Here is a 20,240-nt window from a genome sequence, read left to right as displayed (position 1 = left end):
ATTAATCAAAGAGTTAGTAACAAGACACCTGGTGTTGTTCTTCAGCTATATCTTGCTCTGGTTAGGCCCCATTTAGATTATGCAGTTCAGTTTTGGTTGCCCTACTATAGAATGGTTATAAATTCACTTCAACTTGTCCAGCATAGGATGACAAAGTTAATTCCCCAAATTAGAACCCTTTCATATGAAGAAAGATTAACAAAGCTTAAACTGCATTCACTAGAAAGGCAAAGAGTTAGGGGTGACATGATAAAGGTTTACAAGTGAATTAATGGACATAACAAAGGGGGATGTTAATAGAATATTAAAAGTATCAACACAAGACAGAACACAAAACAATGGGTATAATTGGATAAGTTTAGGTTTAGGAAAGACTTGGGTAAATACTGGTTCGGCAACAGGGTTGTTGATTTGTGGAACCAATTACCGCATAACGTGGTGGAGATGGGGTCCCTCGATTGTTTCAAGAGTGGGTTGGACATGTATATGAGTGGGATTGGGTGGTTATAAATAGGAGCTGCCTCATATGGGCCAATCTCCCGTCATGCAGGGTGCAGTCGCACCTCCACAGATCTCCAGCATCAGCTCCTGATACTGGTAATGGCTCAAAAGGGCCACCACTTACGGGCTATTCATGCCCAGGCCACCTTTTGGATGGCTTAATCTTTATCAATCATCATCTATGGGCCAATAGGCCTTCTGCAGTTACTTTTGTTCTTATATTATGTAAATGTGGGAGCACCAGAGGGCTAGAAAGTTAGCTTTATTTATTTGGCGAGATTTATTTACTGCAGCTCCCACTTGTGCAACTTTCAATTAGTGGATTCTGACTCCAAGGTTCTTTTCTTCGTCAATCTGCTGGAAGGTAATGTTGATTTGGTAGTTGTGATGTGCATTTTTATTTCCCATATGCAAGGTCTTTCATTTTTCAGCATTCAAAAGCATTTGCCAGTCTTCCGACTATTTGTGGAGTTCATGTAAATCTCTTTGTAAGGCTTCAGTATAATTTTCACTTCCTACTTTATCAAAAAACTTAAGTGTCATCTGCAAATTTTATCATATGATTTGTAATATCCTCATATGTCATTTACATATGTAACAAAAAAGGGTTGGCCCTAAAATGTAACTTTGCAGTACCCTACTTGCCACATTTCTCCAGTCAGATTTATTTACATTTAGGATGGCCCTTTGCTTTCTTAGTTTTAACCATTGTTTTATCCATTCCATAATAACAATGATAAAAATAATAATTCATATAATTCTAGAAGTGTTCCATAATTATAGTTCTATAATTCAATACAAAAATATAATGTTCTTCCAGTTTTATAGAACAAATTCGCTTGAACAGGGTACAGAGTTGACCCATAAAGCAAATTTTAGGAACTGGAATTTTTTTTATGAAAAGAGATTAAGAAAATTTTATTTACATTCCCTAGAAGGATGCAGAGTAATGATTGAAGACCAGTATACAAATGAAAGGGTATAAAAAAATAATGGACGAGAAAATCCACTAGGACTATAGGTGGGCACGAACCTATGACCCCGACATTGCCAGTCACGTACTCTACCACTATAGTCTTTATTTTCCCACCTATCTATAGTCCTAATGGATTTTTTGCATTGATATATATCACGTTAATGTGATTTGTTTGAAAATAATGGATATTAGCAGTACTAAATTTATCAATGCAAAAAAGAACATGAAACAATGGATATAAATTGACAAAGTAGAGGTTCAGTTAAGATCTGTGTAACAAAATGGATACAGGATGCAGACGTCACAATGTAGCCAAAGATATGAAATCCAAACCACACATCAGAAAATAATGGTCCAGGAGGACCAAAACGTTGTCATCTACATTTTCTGACGTGGTTTGGATATCGGATATGGGGTCATTGAATTGTACGAAGTGAAGGTTAGGTACACAGTATATAGGAGTTTCATTGGATGGAAATAAGAGCTGTCAAGCATGGGCCAAAGGGCCTTCTGTAGTTGCCTTTAATATTCCTGTTATAGTTTCCTACAATTGCTATTTTTAATACATTGCAAGAAAAAATGTAAATCTTTTTGTAAAGGGGAAAATTTTTCCTTTGCTAATTCACCTTATGTATAGTAATTAAGTAGTTTTCTGTAATTAACTTTTTTTTTCAATTTGACAAAAACAAGTCCTCAAATTGTTTTTGTTGAAGGGTCTTTGATGGCATCAAATATCTTCACCGTACACGAAGTAACAAACTACGGTATTTAAAAAAAAAAAAGGAAAAGGATAAGAATAACATTAATTAATTAATATCTTGTATTTTTAAGATATAAAATTGAAATTAAACAATTACACAAGATTAAATTTACTATTCAAAGAAAATATCGATTATGAATTTACATTTCATGTCTATTATTGTCTTGAATATAAACACATGATTAGATAATCATGAATCTTACACAAAACTAAATCTATTCATGAAAATTAATGCATCATACTGCACTGCACTGTACCCCTTGCTACACCTGTTGGTACTTCTGACGTTTACAGTGTTTATCAGTCCTGTACTTGTTTCAAGCTGGTACATTGCAGACTTATCACTTCAGTTTAATTAATACAGCATTCAAGTTTATCTATGAGCACAAAAGAAAGTACATAAACATATGGGTTCACTTCACTGAAAAGGTGATAAATTTTCCAAACTCACTGGTATTAAGTAAACTATTTATCAAAAGAAGGCACCAAGATGGGAAGACATCACTAGCATTAAACTAACTTCTTAATCAACAAAGCCAATAGCCAAGGCATAAGTACAGAACATGTCTATAAATTCCTTTGTATCTGATGTACCATTTTCCACTTGGCACAACTGGGTCACTAAACACAGTGACTGACAAGTAAATAGTCTCTTTTCCATACTAATAAACTTGTTATCCACAGGCTTCTAATTTTCTTGCCACTCTCCCCATTTAACCAATTCCTTTACACTTGCCAACCTACAACACAATGGTAGCACAATTGGCTCTCAAAACATTGGTGCTAGGGTTCAATTCCTGAGGACAAAATGTACATCTTGGGCACATTTATTTATAACTGATGCCTCTTTCCACCTAATAGCAGTCCATCCACTTTGACTGATCTGTAGAACAAATGCCTTTTACCTTGCAGGGTCAGCATTCAAACCCTGATGGTTCAAGTGGTTGGGCACTTCTTTCACTTCATCCTCATATCCCAGCTCCTATCCTATCCTCATATATATGATAGAGGCATGATAGAGGTATACAAGTGGATGAATGGACGTAACAAAGAGGATATTACAGTAATAGGATATTAAAAATATCAACACAAGACAGAACACAAAACAATGGGTATAAATCGGGTAAGTTTAGATTTAGAAAAGACCTGGGTAAATACTGGTTCGGTAACAGGGATGTCTATTTGTGGAACCAATTACTGCATAACATAATAGAAGCAGGATCCCTTGATTGTTTCAAGCATAGGTTAGACATATACATGAATGAGATTGGGTGGATATAAATAGGAGCTGCCTCGTATGGGCCAATAGGCCTTCTGCAGTTACCTTCATTCTTATGTTCATCTCCCAAGTAATATATACAGTAGTCACATTCGCTTAGTACTCAGCGCTGTATAGTCATGGTGGCTTGGCGCTTTCTCCTATTTATTCAACATTTGCTTAGCACTTTCTCCTGATACTTACCTTACTAGCAATATACAGGTACCTGAAAATTAATAAGACTGCTGTGGGATGCATCCTAGGGATGGTCGGCCACTGTCTAGGGAAAACTTGATAAGCCAAACAAGCTTTCTGCACCAGATAATGAATAACTTGGTCCCCTCTCCATGCTCAAAATACCTTAATGCTGTTCCTTTTACTGTCCATTTTTGGGACTCTAACATCAACCCTCAGAACACCCTCCTTGTGAGCCAAGCCTCGCACCTCTCCCATCACACACTTCATGGGTACTTGTGTTCTTGATGCTTAGGATACTCAAATTGTGATTTACTCAGTTTGCCTGCCTGTCATGACTTCCTTTTATATCTTTTCATTCATTTTCCCTGACAAATTACTATGTAGATGATTAGTTTCTGATAATCAAAAAATTTACTCCATACACATAAATCTCATTCTTAATGGAAAACGAGGCTACCTGCACCACGTTCTCTTGGACCTCTTGTAGAGTACATGTGACACACTTGTGATTACAAAAAAATATGTATTAAATTTTTGCTGTCTTCAGTGCAAGCCTAATCTAAGGCACCAAAGGAAGGAGGACGGAAGACAGTTGGGCAATAAATATATATACATTAAAACCTATCAATATATACAAATTATTATATGCACACACAATACCCTTACATCAATGTATAACTCACACATCAAAATCTTTTCCGTAACACTATTAGAAAGGATTTTTTTGTAACATTCTAACTACAGTAAGGAAAAGCACCTTCTAACCTTTCAGCATTAGAAAACTTGTAATTAAAGTGGTAATCTATATCAAAATTTAAAAACTTTTGTTACAAACTCATTAAAAAAGAAAGTTTAAGACACAAACACACATACAACATGTACACACAAGTGGCCGCCCATACACATTCAAGAACATACAGTTGGTGACCAATTACCAAATGCATTAGATAATTTATCACTTTAAGAAACAATGTTATAAAGATCACATAATACTTCATTATCAGAACTTAAAAAATATATGCATATACAGCATGAATACAGTATTACATATGTATCATCACAGAGCTCTTGATATGGTTAGCTAGAAGTAATACTCCTGAAAATGTTACTATTGAAGACAACTTTTTTTTTTATTTGCCAGAAAGCGATCACTTCCATATAAATTATTTTACCAAAAATATGGTCTGTTTTTCTCTTATGCACTTCACAACTATGCACAAGGGTTCAGATTAAATTTTACACTATACCTGTATACTGATTGTTTCAAATTTTGACTTCATGTATTCAATTAATGGTCAGCAACACTTACATTTTAGCATTAAAATTAGCTTCATTAAAATAAAGAAAAATCTAAAAATATACTGAAACTTAGATCATATAACACAGCTCTTACGGAAACCAAAGATTGTCTTGTACTCGGGAAAAATCTTGCTGCTAATGGCACTATTCTGCTTGGCCACAATCTTCTCCCGAAATGGATCCTTGTGTACTTTCTTGATACCCGGCTTATGGACCAAGAATGCATTATCAAGGATGTGAAACTCATAATCCCGAACACACAAGATGTACATCTGGAAAAGTATCAAAATATATTAACTTTACAATTTTCAATTAATATCCAATGTATAAAGATACTGATATCCAATGTATAAACAATGTAAAAAGTAAAAATAAGGTAGAAGACTGAAATGGTTCCAATAACCAAGTGCAGGAAGAGGAATGGTATTCAAGAATATATAACTAAATGCTTACAAATGAAATATGATGGACTTGGCTCAGAAATAGGGGTGAAACAGGGCAGCATGAGAAACGTACTGTATGTAAAAGTTTCAGGCTGTTCAAATGACATTTCAGAAATAATATGGAGCAGTAAACAATGATGACTAGTCAATAAAGAAGAATATGAATGCTGTGATATGACAAAATCAGAGCTTTATGATGTTACAAGGTCTTTTAATAATAATTAATAATTCATTGTGCTGGTGACAGGCAGCCAGTGTATTAACCTGATTTACCCGAGGGCCACTAACACTGATTTAACACTGAGGGGCCACATGTCAAGGACAGAATGCCAGAGGCTTGTCAAAGGTCCTCCCCCGCCCGATTTGTATTTATGTTCTCCCCCGTTGGACTTTAAAATTTAACAGTTTTGGCAATTCCATGGGTTTATAACCCTGTGGGTGGAAAAGCATCTCCTGTTCTCACATTGCGGCTTGATGTGCTTGAAACTGTTTCTCCTTGATTGTGTTACATTAGAGCTTTTGAAGAAATTGTCTGCATCAACATCTTCCAAATTTTTCAGTATTTTAAATGTTTCAATGAGGTCTGCCCTGTCATGCCTGGTTTGCAGTGTTCTTAGTCCTGTGGCTGTCAACCGTTCCTGACACAAGAGTTGACTTTGTTCTGGAATGATTTTTGTTGGATAGTGTTGCACTTTCTCCAGATCAGCTATATCCTTCTGAAGATGTGGTCTCCATGCTTAGATACAGTAATCCAGATGGGCATCTTGATTATCTTGAGATGATTTTGGGGCTTAGCATCCCCCACGGCCCTGTCCTCAACCAGGCCTCCTTTTTGTTACACACCCCCCAGGAAGCAGCCCGTAGCAGCTGTCTAACTCCCAGGTACCTATTTACTGCTATGTAACAGGAACATCAGGGTGAAAGAAACGCTGCCCATTTGTTCCTGCCTCCACCGGGGATCGAACCCCGATGGATCCGAAGTGCTGTCCACACAGCTGTCAGGCCCCAAGAGGTATACACCAGAGATTTATACAATTGAATCACTACGTTCTTTTTCTTAAAGTCAAAGGTACACTTGATTATTCCAAGGGTTTAGTTAGCTTTTTTGACTGCTTATATATTAGCCATATATGTTTTATTATTACCTGTTGTGCAACTTTCAGCAAGTGGTAGATTATAACGCCAAGATCCTTTTCTTCATCAATCTGCTGTAATATATTATTATTGATTTGGTAGTTGTGGCATGGGTTGCTATGCCCCACATGCAGGGCCTTGCATTTGTCAATATTAAAAATCATTTGCCAGTCTTCTAACCATTTGTGGAGTTCATGTATATCTCTTCGCAAGGCTTCAATATCATTATCATTTCCCACTTTACCATAAATCTTTGTTATCTGCAAATCTGATGATGTAGTTTTGTAACATTCTGTCATTGATGTATAATGACAAAAAGGGTTGGCCCCAAAATAGACACCTGAGGTACCCCACTTATCACATTTCTCCAGTCAGATTCATTTCATTTAGCCTAACTGTTTTCTTTGTTTTAGCCATTCTAATATTTAATTATTTATTCGATGTGCCTGAAATTTCCTTGCCAGTCTTTCATGTGGTACTTTATCAAAGTCTTTAGCAAAATCCATGTATACTACATCAACCAGAATTCCTTTGTATGAGTAGCTGCTTACCGTTTCCAAAAATGTGAGCATGTTTATAAGGCAGGATCTATTTTTAACAAACCCATGTGTCGATTGTACAAGATTGTTCACTGAAAGGTGGTGAATGATTCCCTACCTTAGGATTCTTTCCATGTGTTTGCAGATGTGTGATGTCAAACCGATTAGACAGTAGTTCTCCACCGAGCTCTTTTTGCCTATTTTTGAAAATAGGGGTGACATTTGCACACTTCCAATCTAGGGGGGACTATTCCTTGGTCCAGAGATTTTGTGAAAAGTATTTTAAGTGGTAGGTATAGTTCTTTTGCCAGTTTCTTTATGACTTTGAATTGGATTCCATCCACACCTGAGGCTTTTGAGTCTTAGATTGTCAATGTTCTTCCTGATTATGTCGCATATTATAGGTATATCCTCAAATTCATTCTCTTCACCTCCTTCAAACATCTGTGTGGGTGATGGGATGTCATCTAACCTTTTCAGTGTGAACACTGATGTAAAATATTCATTTAGAGAATGTTTGCTGCTCTTTTATCGTCCATTATAATTTGGTTAGTCATCTTTTAAGGGTCTTACTGAGCCCTTTGTTTTGGTTTTACTCCTTATATAGGCATAGAATGATTTAGGATCTATGTTTTGGGCAAGTTTTCTTTCATAATTCCATATGTTAAACTTGTATCGAAATCCACGCCCAAGGTAGAACAACTGACCCTCCGCAGGATGCAATCCACAGCAAGCTGATTAACTTCTGGGTACCTATTTACAGCTAGGTGAACAGGAGAATTTGGCAATAGAAAACTCACCAAACCAATTCTGTCTTGCCCAGGATTCGAGCCCAAAATTCCCAATTGTGAGTTAAGAACGAACCTGACTATACTACCGGAAGCCTTACAAAAGTTTTAACGAGGAAATTAGTGCGATAGAGGATACAACGGATACAACTGAAAAGAAAAGTTAATACCAAGTACAATGGATTAGCCAAGTGATGATTTGAATACCTGTACCTTCATCTTGGATGGAGACAGTGGAGAACTGCTAGGGTAAAATATTTATAAATTAAAATATAAATAAAGCATTTAATTTAAAATGATTTTAAAAGCTCAACTTTACATTGCTACTATTATTATTATTATTTTTTTCTAAAAAAATAAAGATCAGATTACAGTAGTTGCTTATTGGTACAATATGCATATATTTACAAAACCTCTGAATTACGTGCATCATTTTAGGTATAATTTAAGATAATGAGTATTGAGTTTTAATTTGGGGGAGGAGCAAAATTAATACTGTACTTCAGATTCCTGAACTTTCCTCAAGGGCTTTTCTTATCTCTTTCCTTGGAGATTTTTTTTTAAATCTTTACAAATTAATTATTAGTACAGTATAAACATCTTGAGCAATGAAAACGGTTAGATTTTAATTTTACATAAAATATTTCAACACAAATTAATCATTGAAAAATCATAAATCAAGCATTGAATATAATAATAATAATAATAATAATTTTTATTTAGGCAAAGGTACATACATAAAGAGATTTTACAAAGTTTGTTGGCTTTATAGATAAGAGCTAGTACATACAATGCCTATAAATAATAATGCCTATATAATAATGCCTATATAATAATATATAATAATGCCTATATAATAATGCCTAAATAATGCCTATATAATAAACCCCCCCTTCTAGCTGGCCCCTAAGTAGCTTTCCAAAGTCTAAGTTGCTGGTGAGGCTAAGCTTTCAGGTTGTACAAGACCTGTGAGAGACATCTACTGGGAATCAGCACCAAAATTTGGAGTGTGGGAGAAGGAAAAACACATGGATAGTCAGAATATGTTGGAGGACAGAGATACTGTTTACCCCCATAGTTAAGGACAGGATGCCTTTAGGATTTATTGAATGTTCCCTTGTAGGAAAACTATTGAACCTTCCCAGAATGCAAACAATAACAGTTTAACTCTCGTGTACCTATTTACAGCTAGGTGAACACGGGTATGAATAGCAAGAAACCATTGCCCTGGCACTTCTTTCCTGCCATAGTTGTAACATGACTGCACTTACCACTGTGCCACAGGACCCAGGAAAGGAGAGGTGCTGGGAAAAAGAGGGAGTGGGTGTTGGAGAGGAAAGAGGATGGGATGTAGTTACTTTGTTTGGGCATGAACCCTTTTTTTTCTTTTACTCTGGGACCTTCCGGCTCACTCGTTGTGGTGGCCTTGCGGCGCTAGGATGTGGGGATTTTATTTAGAAGAACTTTGGTGGGGCAATGTGTATTAATCAGTTTGATGATGGTGTTGTTCCAACACCAATTTGACTTCTATATGAAATGTGGTCTGGTGATTGTGTTTCTAGGCAGTAGTGTGTACACCCATAGAAATTTTTTAGATACTATTTATTCAGCAATATAATTAAGAGCATTTTTATTGACAAAAAGCAGTTGAATTGATTTGGTTTTAAGTTGGGAACAACTCTTCCAATTTATTTATTTATTTATTTTTAACACAAGTGGGGTACCAGAACAAATGACTTCTTACTTGTTAGCAGCCTTAGAGCTTTTCCCTTCTCAGTCATACCAAATAGTTTTCCATGGAACATGACCTGCCAATACCCAATTACTGCCAAGTGAACAGGGGCAAACAGTTAATTATTGGCACCCAGTTAATCCTCCCTGGTCAGGACTAACCTAGACCAAATTGCTTGAAAGGTGAGTGTGTTACCACTGTGTCACCAAGGACTACAATTTAATTAAAGACAATTTAATTGCCTAATATAAGGTAATTAATATGGCAGATTGTAAAACTACTAGTTTCCTTTTTTTTTTATTCTAGATCATTTTTCCTTATACTTGAAACTCTGGGAGCACCCAAAGAGACAGACCGGAAATGAAGTAACTAACAAATATCAAGAAGATATTTAGTTAGTATGTAGTATGTCCATTAGGCACTGTATTAAGCTTTCATTAGCAATTGCCTTCAAACAACCTATTGATCTTAGTCACAGAAATTAAGGATTTAATTGTACTGACCTGTGTCATTTTGTCACTTTTACCCTCCCAGGACAGTCGCTCATCATACAAAGGTTCTTTGTTGGTCCCAATATAAATTGGTTCCCATTTGTGAAAAGGTGGCTTTCGTTTTCCAACATGAAACACAGACATGCCAGGCTTCACAGGAGCTGCAACCCATTCCTGCAAGGAAATTATTTGCTTATTTATTGCGGAATTATAAATTTAATACTGTATCTTATTTTACAAGATAATACAATTGGCTTTTGCAAATTTGGCAAGTGGGTGGTACATTCATTCAAATCCACTAACATACATAACAATTTAAGCAAATCTTTAAGATGGCAGCAGTTAAGGTACACATTGAGAATTTGCAGCGATTTGGAAGTTAACATAAGTAAATTTTAATGTAATTAAAGCTAGTGAACATATTAGTAAACACAATTAAACAATTGCCAGAAGCCTAGTAAATATAATAAATTTGACACTGAATATACAGAGGTTGAGAATCCTGACATCATTGGGCTCAGCGAAAGATGGGGTGAGACAACATAATTAAAAGTGGAATTCCATCTTCCAAGATAATATCAACTTTTGAAAAAGGGAGAAAACAATGGCAGCAGGTGGAATTAAACATGGAATGCTCAGAATCTGCATGGTTTGCAAACAATGAGTCATAATAATGTAGATGAAGATATGATCACCAAACCACATACTAGAAGATGAAGAAACGACGATGTTTCAGTGGGTCCTGGACCATTACAAAGTCATGTGTTGAACACATGACTTTATAATGGTCCAGGACGAACTGAAATGTCGTTTCTTCATCTTCTGTATGGTACAATAAAATAGCTCAAAAATAGCAGGCTGTGGGAGTATGCTACAGTGCGGACACAGCAACACCAGAGGAAAAAGTGTAGTTACAGGATGAGAGCTATACTTGTGGTGTCCTGTCTTCCCAGTACTGTCATATAATGTTTTGAAATTACTAACGGTTTTGGCCTCCAACACCTTCTCACTTAGCTTGTTCCAACCATCTACCACTATTTGCAAAAGAATACTTTCAAATATTTTTTGGTAACTTTGTTTCCTTAGCGTGAATCCTTGTCCTCTTGTTTGTGAAGTTGCTGGTTTCAGGAATTCCGACGTTTGGTTGATTCCTGCTAGTATTTTATAAGTGGTGATCATATCACCTCTTTCTTTTATCTTCTAGTTTTAGCATGTTTAAGATCTCAAGTCTCTTTTTGTAACGACAGCTTACTATCCGAAACCACCCCAGGTCTCGTTCTTTATTAGAGTTCTGTAATTCCTTTCCACATAATTTGTAAGCTGTGTGGGGTCTATTTTCTCTGATTCCACATTCCATAACATGGCATTTATTCACATTGAATTCCAACTGCCACTTGACACTCCAAGCTCTTATTTTATCTAGATTGACTTGAAGGGTATTACAATTGTCTGCATCTCCTATCTTCCCCAGTATCTTATCTTAGCATCATCTGCAAACACGTTTGTATAATTCTGTATTCCTTCTGGTAGATCGTTTAAGTGGACAATGAACATTACTGGTGCAAGAACTAGACTATGTGGTAGTCCATTGGTACTCCACTAGTAACACTCTTCTAGTCAGATACATTTTCTCTGTTTACTGCCCTCGTCTGTTGGAAAATTTGTAATTCATGTCAGAAGTCTTCCTGTCCAACTGCCTCCAGCATGTTTGTTTCATACACAATGGGCTCGAGATCAACCACAAGTACAGTTTCTAAATTAGGCAATTGACATATGTGGAGAGCTAGTGTCACAATTGATATGCTTGTCCTACACACTGACATATATTTCACAAAACTTGAATGAGATGTATGTCAAGTTTTGTGAAATATATGATAAAGGCACAAAAAAATTTATTCCAAAACAGATGCAGAACTAGGAAACAGGATTGCTTCAACAGAAATTGCGAGAAGGCCAGAGACCAAAAGACATAAAAATGGAATCAATACAGGAAGAGGCCAAACCCCCAAACATACCAGCGATACAAAGATGCGAGAAACAACTACACGGCAGTGAGGAGAGGGGCAGAAAGAAATTTTGAAAAAGCGGTTGCAGACAAGCAGACACAATCGACTTGAGAATGGTCCAGGACGGACCGAAACGTCGTCGTCCCTTCAATTTCTAGTGTGTGGTCTGGTCAACATACTTCAGCCACGTTATTGTGACTCATCGCCTGCAAGCAGACAAATGTAAAACACGTGTGTGTGTGTAAATAATTAATTAATTAAATAAATAATTAAATAAATTATATTACACACACATTTTTTTATATATATATATATATATATATATATATATATATATATATATATATATATATATATATATATATATATATATATATATATATATATATATATATATATATATATATATATATATATATATATATATATATATATATATATATATATATATATATATATATATATATATATATATATATATATATATATATATATATATATATATATATATATATATATATATATATATATATATATATATATATATATATATATATATATATATATATATATATATATATATATATATATATATATATATATATATATATATATATATATATATATATGTCGTACCTAGTAGCCAGAACGCACTTCTCAGCCTACTATGCAAGGCCCGATTTGCCTAATAGGCCAAGTTTTCCTGAATTAATATATTTTCTCTAATTTTTTTCTTATGAAATGATAAAGCTTCCCATTTTATTATGTATGAGGCCAATGTTTTTTTATTGGAGTTAAAATTAACGTAGATATATGACCGAACCTAACCAACCCTACCTAACCTAACCTAACCTATCTCTATAGGTTAGGTTAGGTTAGGTAGCATAAAAAGTTAGGTTAGGTTAGGTTAGGTAGGTTAGGTCGTCAAAAAAACAATAATTCATGAAAACTTGGCTTATTAGGCAAATCGGGCCTTGCATAGTAGGCAGAGAAGTGCGTTCTGGCTATGACATATATATATATATATATATATATATGTCGTACCTAGTAGCCAGAACGAACTTCTCAGCCTACTATGCAAGGCCCGATTTGCCTAATAAGCCAAGTTTTCATGAATTAATATATTTTCTCTAATTTTTTTCTTATGAAATGATAAAGCTACCCATTTCATTATGTATGAGGTCAATTTTGTTTAATTGGAGTTAAAATTAACGTAGATATATGACTGAACCTAACCAACCCTACCTAACCTATCTTTATAGGTTAGGTTAGGTAGCAGAAAAAGTTAGGTACGTTAGGTAGTCGAAAAACAATTAATTCATGAAAACTTGCCTTATTAGGCAAATCGGGCCTTGCATAGTAGGCTGAGAAGTGCGTTCTGGCTACTAGGTACGACATACATACATATATATATATACATATACATATATACATATATACATATACATATATACATATACATACATATATACCCAAAAGTGTCAGGAGGCAGTAAACAGGTTCATCCCGGCCCAAAGGGAAAAATCCGAGAAGCAACAGAAGAATCCATGGTATAATAGGGCATGTATGGAAGCGAAGAAACTGAACAAAAAGGCGTGGAGGAACTTCCAGAATAACAGAACACCAGAAAGCAGGGAGAGATACCAGAGAACCAGGAATGAGTACGTCAGGGTGAGAAGAGAACCAGAGAAAAATTTTGAAAATGATATAGCAAACAAAGCCAAGACCGAACCAAAGCTACTCCACAGTCACATCAGAAGGAAAACAACAGTGAAAGAACAGGTATTGAAACTTAGAACAGGCGAGGACAGGTATACAGAGAATGACAGAGAGGTGTGTGAGGAACTCAACAAGAGGTTCCAGGAGGTCTTCACAATAGAACAGGGTGAGGTCACTGTGCTAGGAGAAAGGGAGGTAAACCAGGCGGCCTTGGAGGAGTTCGAAATTACGAGAGAGGAGGTCAAGAGACACCTGCTGGATCTGGATGTTAGAAAGGCGGTTGGTCCAGATGGGATCTCACCATGGGTACTGAAAGAGTGTGCAGAGGCACTTTGCTTGCCACTCTCCATAGTGTATAGTAAATCACTAGAGACGGGAGACCTACCAGAAATATGGAAGACGGCGAATGTGGTCCCAATATACAAAAAGGGCGACAGACAAGAGGCACTGAACTACAGGCCAGTGTCCTTGACTTGTATACCATGCAAGGTGATGGAGAAGATCGTGAGAAAAAACCTGGTAACACATCTGGAGAGAAGGGACTTCGTGACAAATCGCCAACATGGATTCAGGGAGGGTAAATCTTGCCTTACAGGCTTGATAGAATTCTACGATCAGGTGACACAGATTAAGCAAGAAAGAGAGGGCTGGGCGGACTGCATTTTCTTGGATTGTCGGAAAGCCTTTGACACAGTACCGCATAAGAGGCTGGTACATAAGCTGGAGAGACAGGCAGGTGTAGCTGGTAAGGTGCTCCAGTGGATAAGGGAGTATCTAAGCAATAGGAAGCAGAGAGTTACGGTGAGGGGTGAGACCTCCGATTGGCGTGAAGTCACCAGTGGAGTCCCACAGGGCTCTGTACTCGGTCCTATCTTGTTTCTGATATATGTAAATGATCTCCCGGAGGGTATCGATTCATTTCTCTCAATGTTTGCGGACGATGCTAAAATTATGAGAAGGATTAAAACAGAAGAGGACTGTTTGAGGCTTCAAGAAGACCTAGACAAGCTGAAGGAATGGTCGAACAAATGGTTGTTAGAGTTTAACCCAACCAAATGTAATGTAATGAAGATAGGTGTAGGGAGCAGGAGGCCAGATACAAGGTATCTGGGAGAGGAAATTCTTCAGGAGTCAGAAGGAAAAAGACTTGGGGGTTGATATCACGCCAGACCTGTCTCCTGCAGCACATATCAAGCGGATAACATCAGCGGCATATGCCAGGCTGGCCAACATACGAACGGCATTCAGAATCTTGTGTAAAGAATCATTCAGAACTTTGTATACCACATATGTCAGGCCAATCCTGGAGTATGCAGCCCCAGCATGGAGTCCATATCTAGTCAAGGATAAGACTAAACTGGAAAAGGTTCAAAGGTTTGCCACCAGACTAGTACCCGAGCTGAGAGGTATGAGCTACGAGGAGAGACTACGGGAATTAAACCTCACTTCGCTGGAAGACAGAAGAGTTAGGGGGGACATGATCACCACATTCAAGATTCTGAAGGGGATTGATAGGGTAGATAAAGACAGTCAATTTAACACAAGGGGAACACGCACAAGGGGACACAGGTGGAAACCGAGTGCCCAAATGAGCCACAGAGATATTAGAAGGAACTTTTTTAGTGTCAGAGTGGTTGACAAATGGAATGCATTAGGGGGTGATGTGGTGGAGGCTCACTCCATACACAGTTTCAAGTGTAGATATGACAGAGCCCGATAGGCTCAGGAATCTGTACACCTGTTGATTGACGGTTGAGAGGCGGGACCAAAGAGCCAGAGCTCAACCCCCGCAAACACAACTAGGTGAGTACATATATACATATACATTATATATATATATATATTATATATATTATATATATTATATATTATATATATATATATATATATATATATATATATATATATATATATATATATATATATAAAACAAATACATAACTCAGCAACAGCAGAATATTCACTTACTTTAGACATTGGTACATTGTGACATTTGGCGCACACATTCTTGTGGAAAGGAATGGCATCTCCTTTTTTAAGCATTTTTTGAAGTTCACTTTTAGTTTCTGGAGCTGTTGCATTTTCCTTTACTTCAAAAATAGAAAAGACAAACACTCTCTGATTTGTTGTATTGGATGCATCAGGCTGCTTGAGCATTTTGAAGAATTCTGAAATATAACCAACCCATTAACCCTTAGACTGCACAATACATACATGAATGATTTGACAACAAATAATTTAACATAAGTTTTTAAAACTTGCACAAACACTTTCCAATATTTTTTTGCATAATTTACTAGGTAAATGCTCCAACTTTTTCTAAATGATCACAGCGTAACTTGAAAACTAAGAGAATCAAAATTAATTTTAAAATTGAGAATTGAAAACTTCACATTTTCAATTCAGAATAAAAAATATGAACCATCATTAATTATTCATTTAATGTAATTATTCTCTCAGAATAGCATATGATCTTCATCAAATTAGAATATAGGTTTTCAGTATAGTTTACTGTAAAAAAAAAATTGTCAATAGGGCATTTGAAATATGCGGCAAATTTACACCAGAAAAATTATAACTCCAAATGTATAAAGTTTATGAAAAATCCATTTTGATGGGATTGTAGAATAGACAGCCGAGCACACAATATGTCAAAATAGTGAGAATCGGTTAATAACTGGAATTTTAGAAGCCACTCAAAGTTGAAACTTTGGTTTTAGAGATAATTGAAGTTGAAGTTATCAACAATGAATAAGGGTAGTTTTAATTCATTAATTTAATTGTATGTTTTAATAAACATTGTTTGGCATTCGTACTCGAATATGTGAAAGTTGTAGGTCACTATGTGTTGAAATGAAGTCAAGAAAAAATAGTCCACAAAAAACTCAAAATATAGGATTATAATGATTTAGGGGGATATATTTAGGGTATACTTTATATAAGTGAAAAAGCCCTAATATGGTCCCTAATTATCAAAACAACCTAGAGAGACAAAGAAAAAGTTTGAAATCAGAGAAAAAATCAGCCACAAAAAATTAATAGTTCCAAGTTTTGCGAGCTGTGACCGATTTATTTGTAGGCCAATTTCATTCTATCTTCAAATTGTTATGAAAACATATGCATTCTCCAGGATGTAAAGGTTACAACAGAATCAGATAATAAACAAAGGAGAAAAAAAGTAAAATCTTGAAAAAAAAAAATCCCCTAAAAATATTTTTTTTGAGACATTGATGAAAGTAACATATTAACATTGGGCAATGTATTTATATGATATATAACAAAATAGATCATATTAACATAGTTATTCATTATTATTTGTGTTATTATGTATTACTCAGCAATGATATAAAGGCACCAGCTGCATATCCACTTTGTGGACACTTCTTACTACTATTGTTCTTCTTTGAGTGTCGGACAGGTGCTTGCATCTCTCTATTACTGCTTCAGTTGCAGTTATTAGGAGCTGTTCTCCTTAATAAAATATTCTTATTTTTCAAAAATTCGTCTAAAATCAATTTGTTTCACGACACTGAAGCCAATAAGTTGGAGATTTGTTTAACATTTTTAAGTTATTTTTACATAATTTGAATATTTTTCATAATTATACCCCCTATATTCACCGTAATATGCGCGGTCTAAGGGTCAAATTACAATGATGTAACTAAATCTTAAAGACTTGCCTGAACACTAACTTGAGGCATTTAAACAGAGGCAAAAGCTGCTGCTATAAACAAACTCCATTACCCTATATAAATTTATGAAAATAATCATCACATTACATCAGACCTAGAAGTATACTTATTACTGAAAGAAAACTAAAGCAGTTGTGTCCAGTAGACTACCCTGTTGATTAATGGATTTACAAAAAGTTAAATCTTACTAGATTAATACCTTCTACTTTAATAGGTAATCTATTTCTGAGGTACAGTATACATTTTCTTTAACTAGCTTTAGCTGCAACCTTAATAATGATAATGGTATCATTATTACATACAATTATCATTGCTAGTTAATGATAATTTTGTTATTAACTAGCATTGCTTATATTTCATTAGTATAATATTAATTACAATGATATTTGAATTCATACAAATCAAGTACCAGTATGGAATGTTGCTAGTGGAGCCTTCAGTAGCTTCCCAAATTATGTGCAGGTGCAGCTATATCTTTTAAAAAGATGCACCAGGCCTCAACCTCCTCCCCCCCCCCCCCCCCCAAGACCCACCCATACCTATAGAGCCAGGGATAGAAGCTCACACTCTACGATGAGGAGGAAAGTTTGGGTGATGAGGGATCAACCCAAAACAGATTTGGGAAAAAAAAATCTACTAAAAACCATAAACATAAACGTAGGCAATAGTCTATGATTTTCATAGCCATTTTTTATATTATGCTCTTAAGTTAATTTTTATATAAATCTGGAATATGAACACAGTATAATAATACTAAAGAGTAAATATTAAAGTAATATGAGGTTTAAGAGAGAAAAAAAGACAGGCGTTGTCATTCCAACAATATTAAGTGAAAACAAAACCAGCATAAATAAGCCAATTGACATACATGCAGATATGTGTAAAGTTTGATGATGCACAATAAATAAAACTTTTGTGGAAGAATCAAGGAATGAATTTCTTCAATCTCTGCAGAACATAATTAAAGATAGTCTTCCTACGTAAAAAAAAAAAATCAGTGCAAACAAGATTCCTTCCAAGGTACTGAACTTTATGTATCAAAAGGATTCTAGTTCAGTAATTAAGAAACGTACCTGGAATGAAATTGATTGATGGATACAATTCTACATCTGATGGAAAAACAAAATAGGTCTGAACAGCTTGTCTAGCAGTATTTCTCGCTATGTTGACAGGATACAACAATTTCTTTTGCTGCCTGTATGTAGTAATGTTAGTCCAACGAGGGGGTTCCAGGGCACAGTCAGTCTTCCTCTTCAATAACTCTTCACTGGATGGAACCTGCTAAATAATTAACATAGCACTGAGTATAAATCATTGAGTGGAACAATTGAATATAGACAAATGTAAGTGAGTGGAACCTGAGTGGAACAATTATTATATTAATTACTCTGTTTCTACTGTTGTAAAAACTGCAGGTTCTAAATACATCTTAAAAACTGTCAGTTTAATTCTTTTCAGCAATTCAAAAATGTTATTGTATCTCATTTAGTGTTAAGTGTTAGCCCATTACACTTGTATATTATTCTCCAAATTATTTTAGGTTATGCCTGAAATGCTCTGCTTATCAGTTGCTTTATGTATTGTACTTCTCTTGTCTTCAAATAAAATATCATCTACATTATATGGTTATGAATATGGTTCAAAGTTTGTCAAACTTGCCAAATACAATTAAAACAAACAAAAATTACACACTTTGACTGCAGGAACTCTAGGTAGTGGTATTGGGCCCAAGGCCTATTAACATCTATAGGGTTATTAATGCTGTGGCAATAGTTTACTGACCAATTATGATCTGGCAAGAACAATTTGAGGCATTCCTCATTGTAATGTGCAATCAACCTATTCTGACTGTGTTGATCCTAGCTGGGAGTCAGCAAAATCTTGCATTGAGTAGTAATGTAGTCGAGTGGTTAACTTTGAATGACAATTATAAAAGGCATCTACTCTTCTGCTTTACACTGGAAATATGACATTCATAATAGAATCTGGACTGTCAACTAACATCTGCATGGTACAACTCACTGGAATACTTACTGTAACTAAATATTTACCTTTTTAGGTGTATGAGAAACATGAAAAAATAGATGGAAGGTGACATATTTCTTTATGCCCTCTGCCCAGCAATCTCGCAGATAAAGAATAGTGTTGATGGTGGCATTAAAATCATCCCCAGGTGCATACACTGCCACACTTACAGGACCCTGAAATATACAAATCCTGCAATGTACAACATGTATATACATACTCTTAAGTCAGATCTTAATTACATCTTATAATGGAAACTTAATATATCTGAAAAAAATTATTTCATATATGCAAAAGGAAAATTTAGCTCTTTACTGTCGTTGGATAAAAGTCACAAATGGTAATGATCCATTAAGAATAGCATGATCAGGAGAAAAGAACAAAGCTCTTTTCACAATGAGTTTAAGCTGATTACTCCTTAAACTGTCACAAACTCTGCATCGAACCAAGGCGACAATATCCTGGCTCATAAGTATTCAGAATGCAGGCCCACTTGGCAGCAGAACAAGTAATTTATCAAACCAAGGAAACATGTCAGGAATTTTAAATGTCTAGAGATAAATATATGTCAGCTTACATCTAATATAATATTAAACATTATCCCTAAAAATGAAAGCTATACATCAAGTAGTATATGTTTCACATGGGATGAATTAAATGGCAATGAATCTAACTGGCA

At 35.4% G+C, this 20,240-nt stretch overlaps 1 protein-coding gene across 5 annotated transcripts in view; it reads right to left on the bottom strand.

Annotated features, from left to right (window-relative positions):
• Positions 1-2,283: 2,283 nt before the first annotated feature.
• The window catches only part of LOC123774589 (beta-1,4-glucuronyltransferase 1), a 73,533-nt gene continuing 55,576 nt past the window's right edge, over positions 2,284-20,240 (bottom strand). For 4 of the 5 annotated variants that reach the window (XM_045768981.2, XM_045768980.2, XM_045768982.2 and 1 more), the window contains exons 3-7: positions 19,588-19,737; positions 18,610-18,817; positions 15,813-16,012; positions 10,132-10,293; positions 2,284-5,264 (exon numbers count right to left, since the gene is read on the bottom strand). In XM_045768981.2, coding sequence (XP_045624937.1) covers positions 5,067-5,264; positions 10,132-10,293; positions 15,813-16,012; positions 18,610-18,817; positions 19,588-19,737 — 918 coding nt within the window. In that variant the 3' untranslated portion in view covers positions 2,284-5,066. The remainder of the gene's footprint in view (positions 5,265-10,131; positions 10,294-15,812; positions 16,013-18,609; positions 18,818-19,587; positions 19,738-20,240) is intronic. The other variant, XM_045768979.2, reaches the window with a different exon arrangement.

The sequence above is a fragment of the Procambarus clarkii genome, chromosome 51, assembly GCF_040958095.1.
Source record: "Procambarus clarkii isolate CNS0578487 chromosome 51, FALCON_Pclarkii_2.0, whole genome shotgun sequence".
Lineage (NCBI taxonomy): Eukaryota > Metazoa > Arthropoda > Malacostraca > Decapoda > Cambaridae > Procambarus > Procambarus clarkii.
The sequence above is the reverse complement of the archived record's forward strand: the minus strand, read 5'-3'. Positions and strand labels throughout refer to the sequence as shown.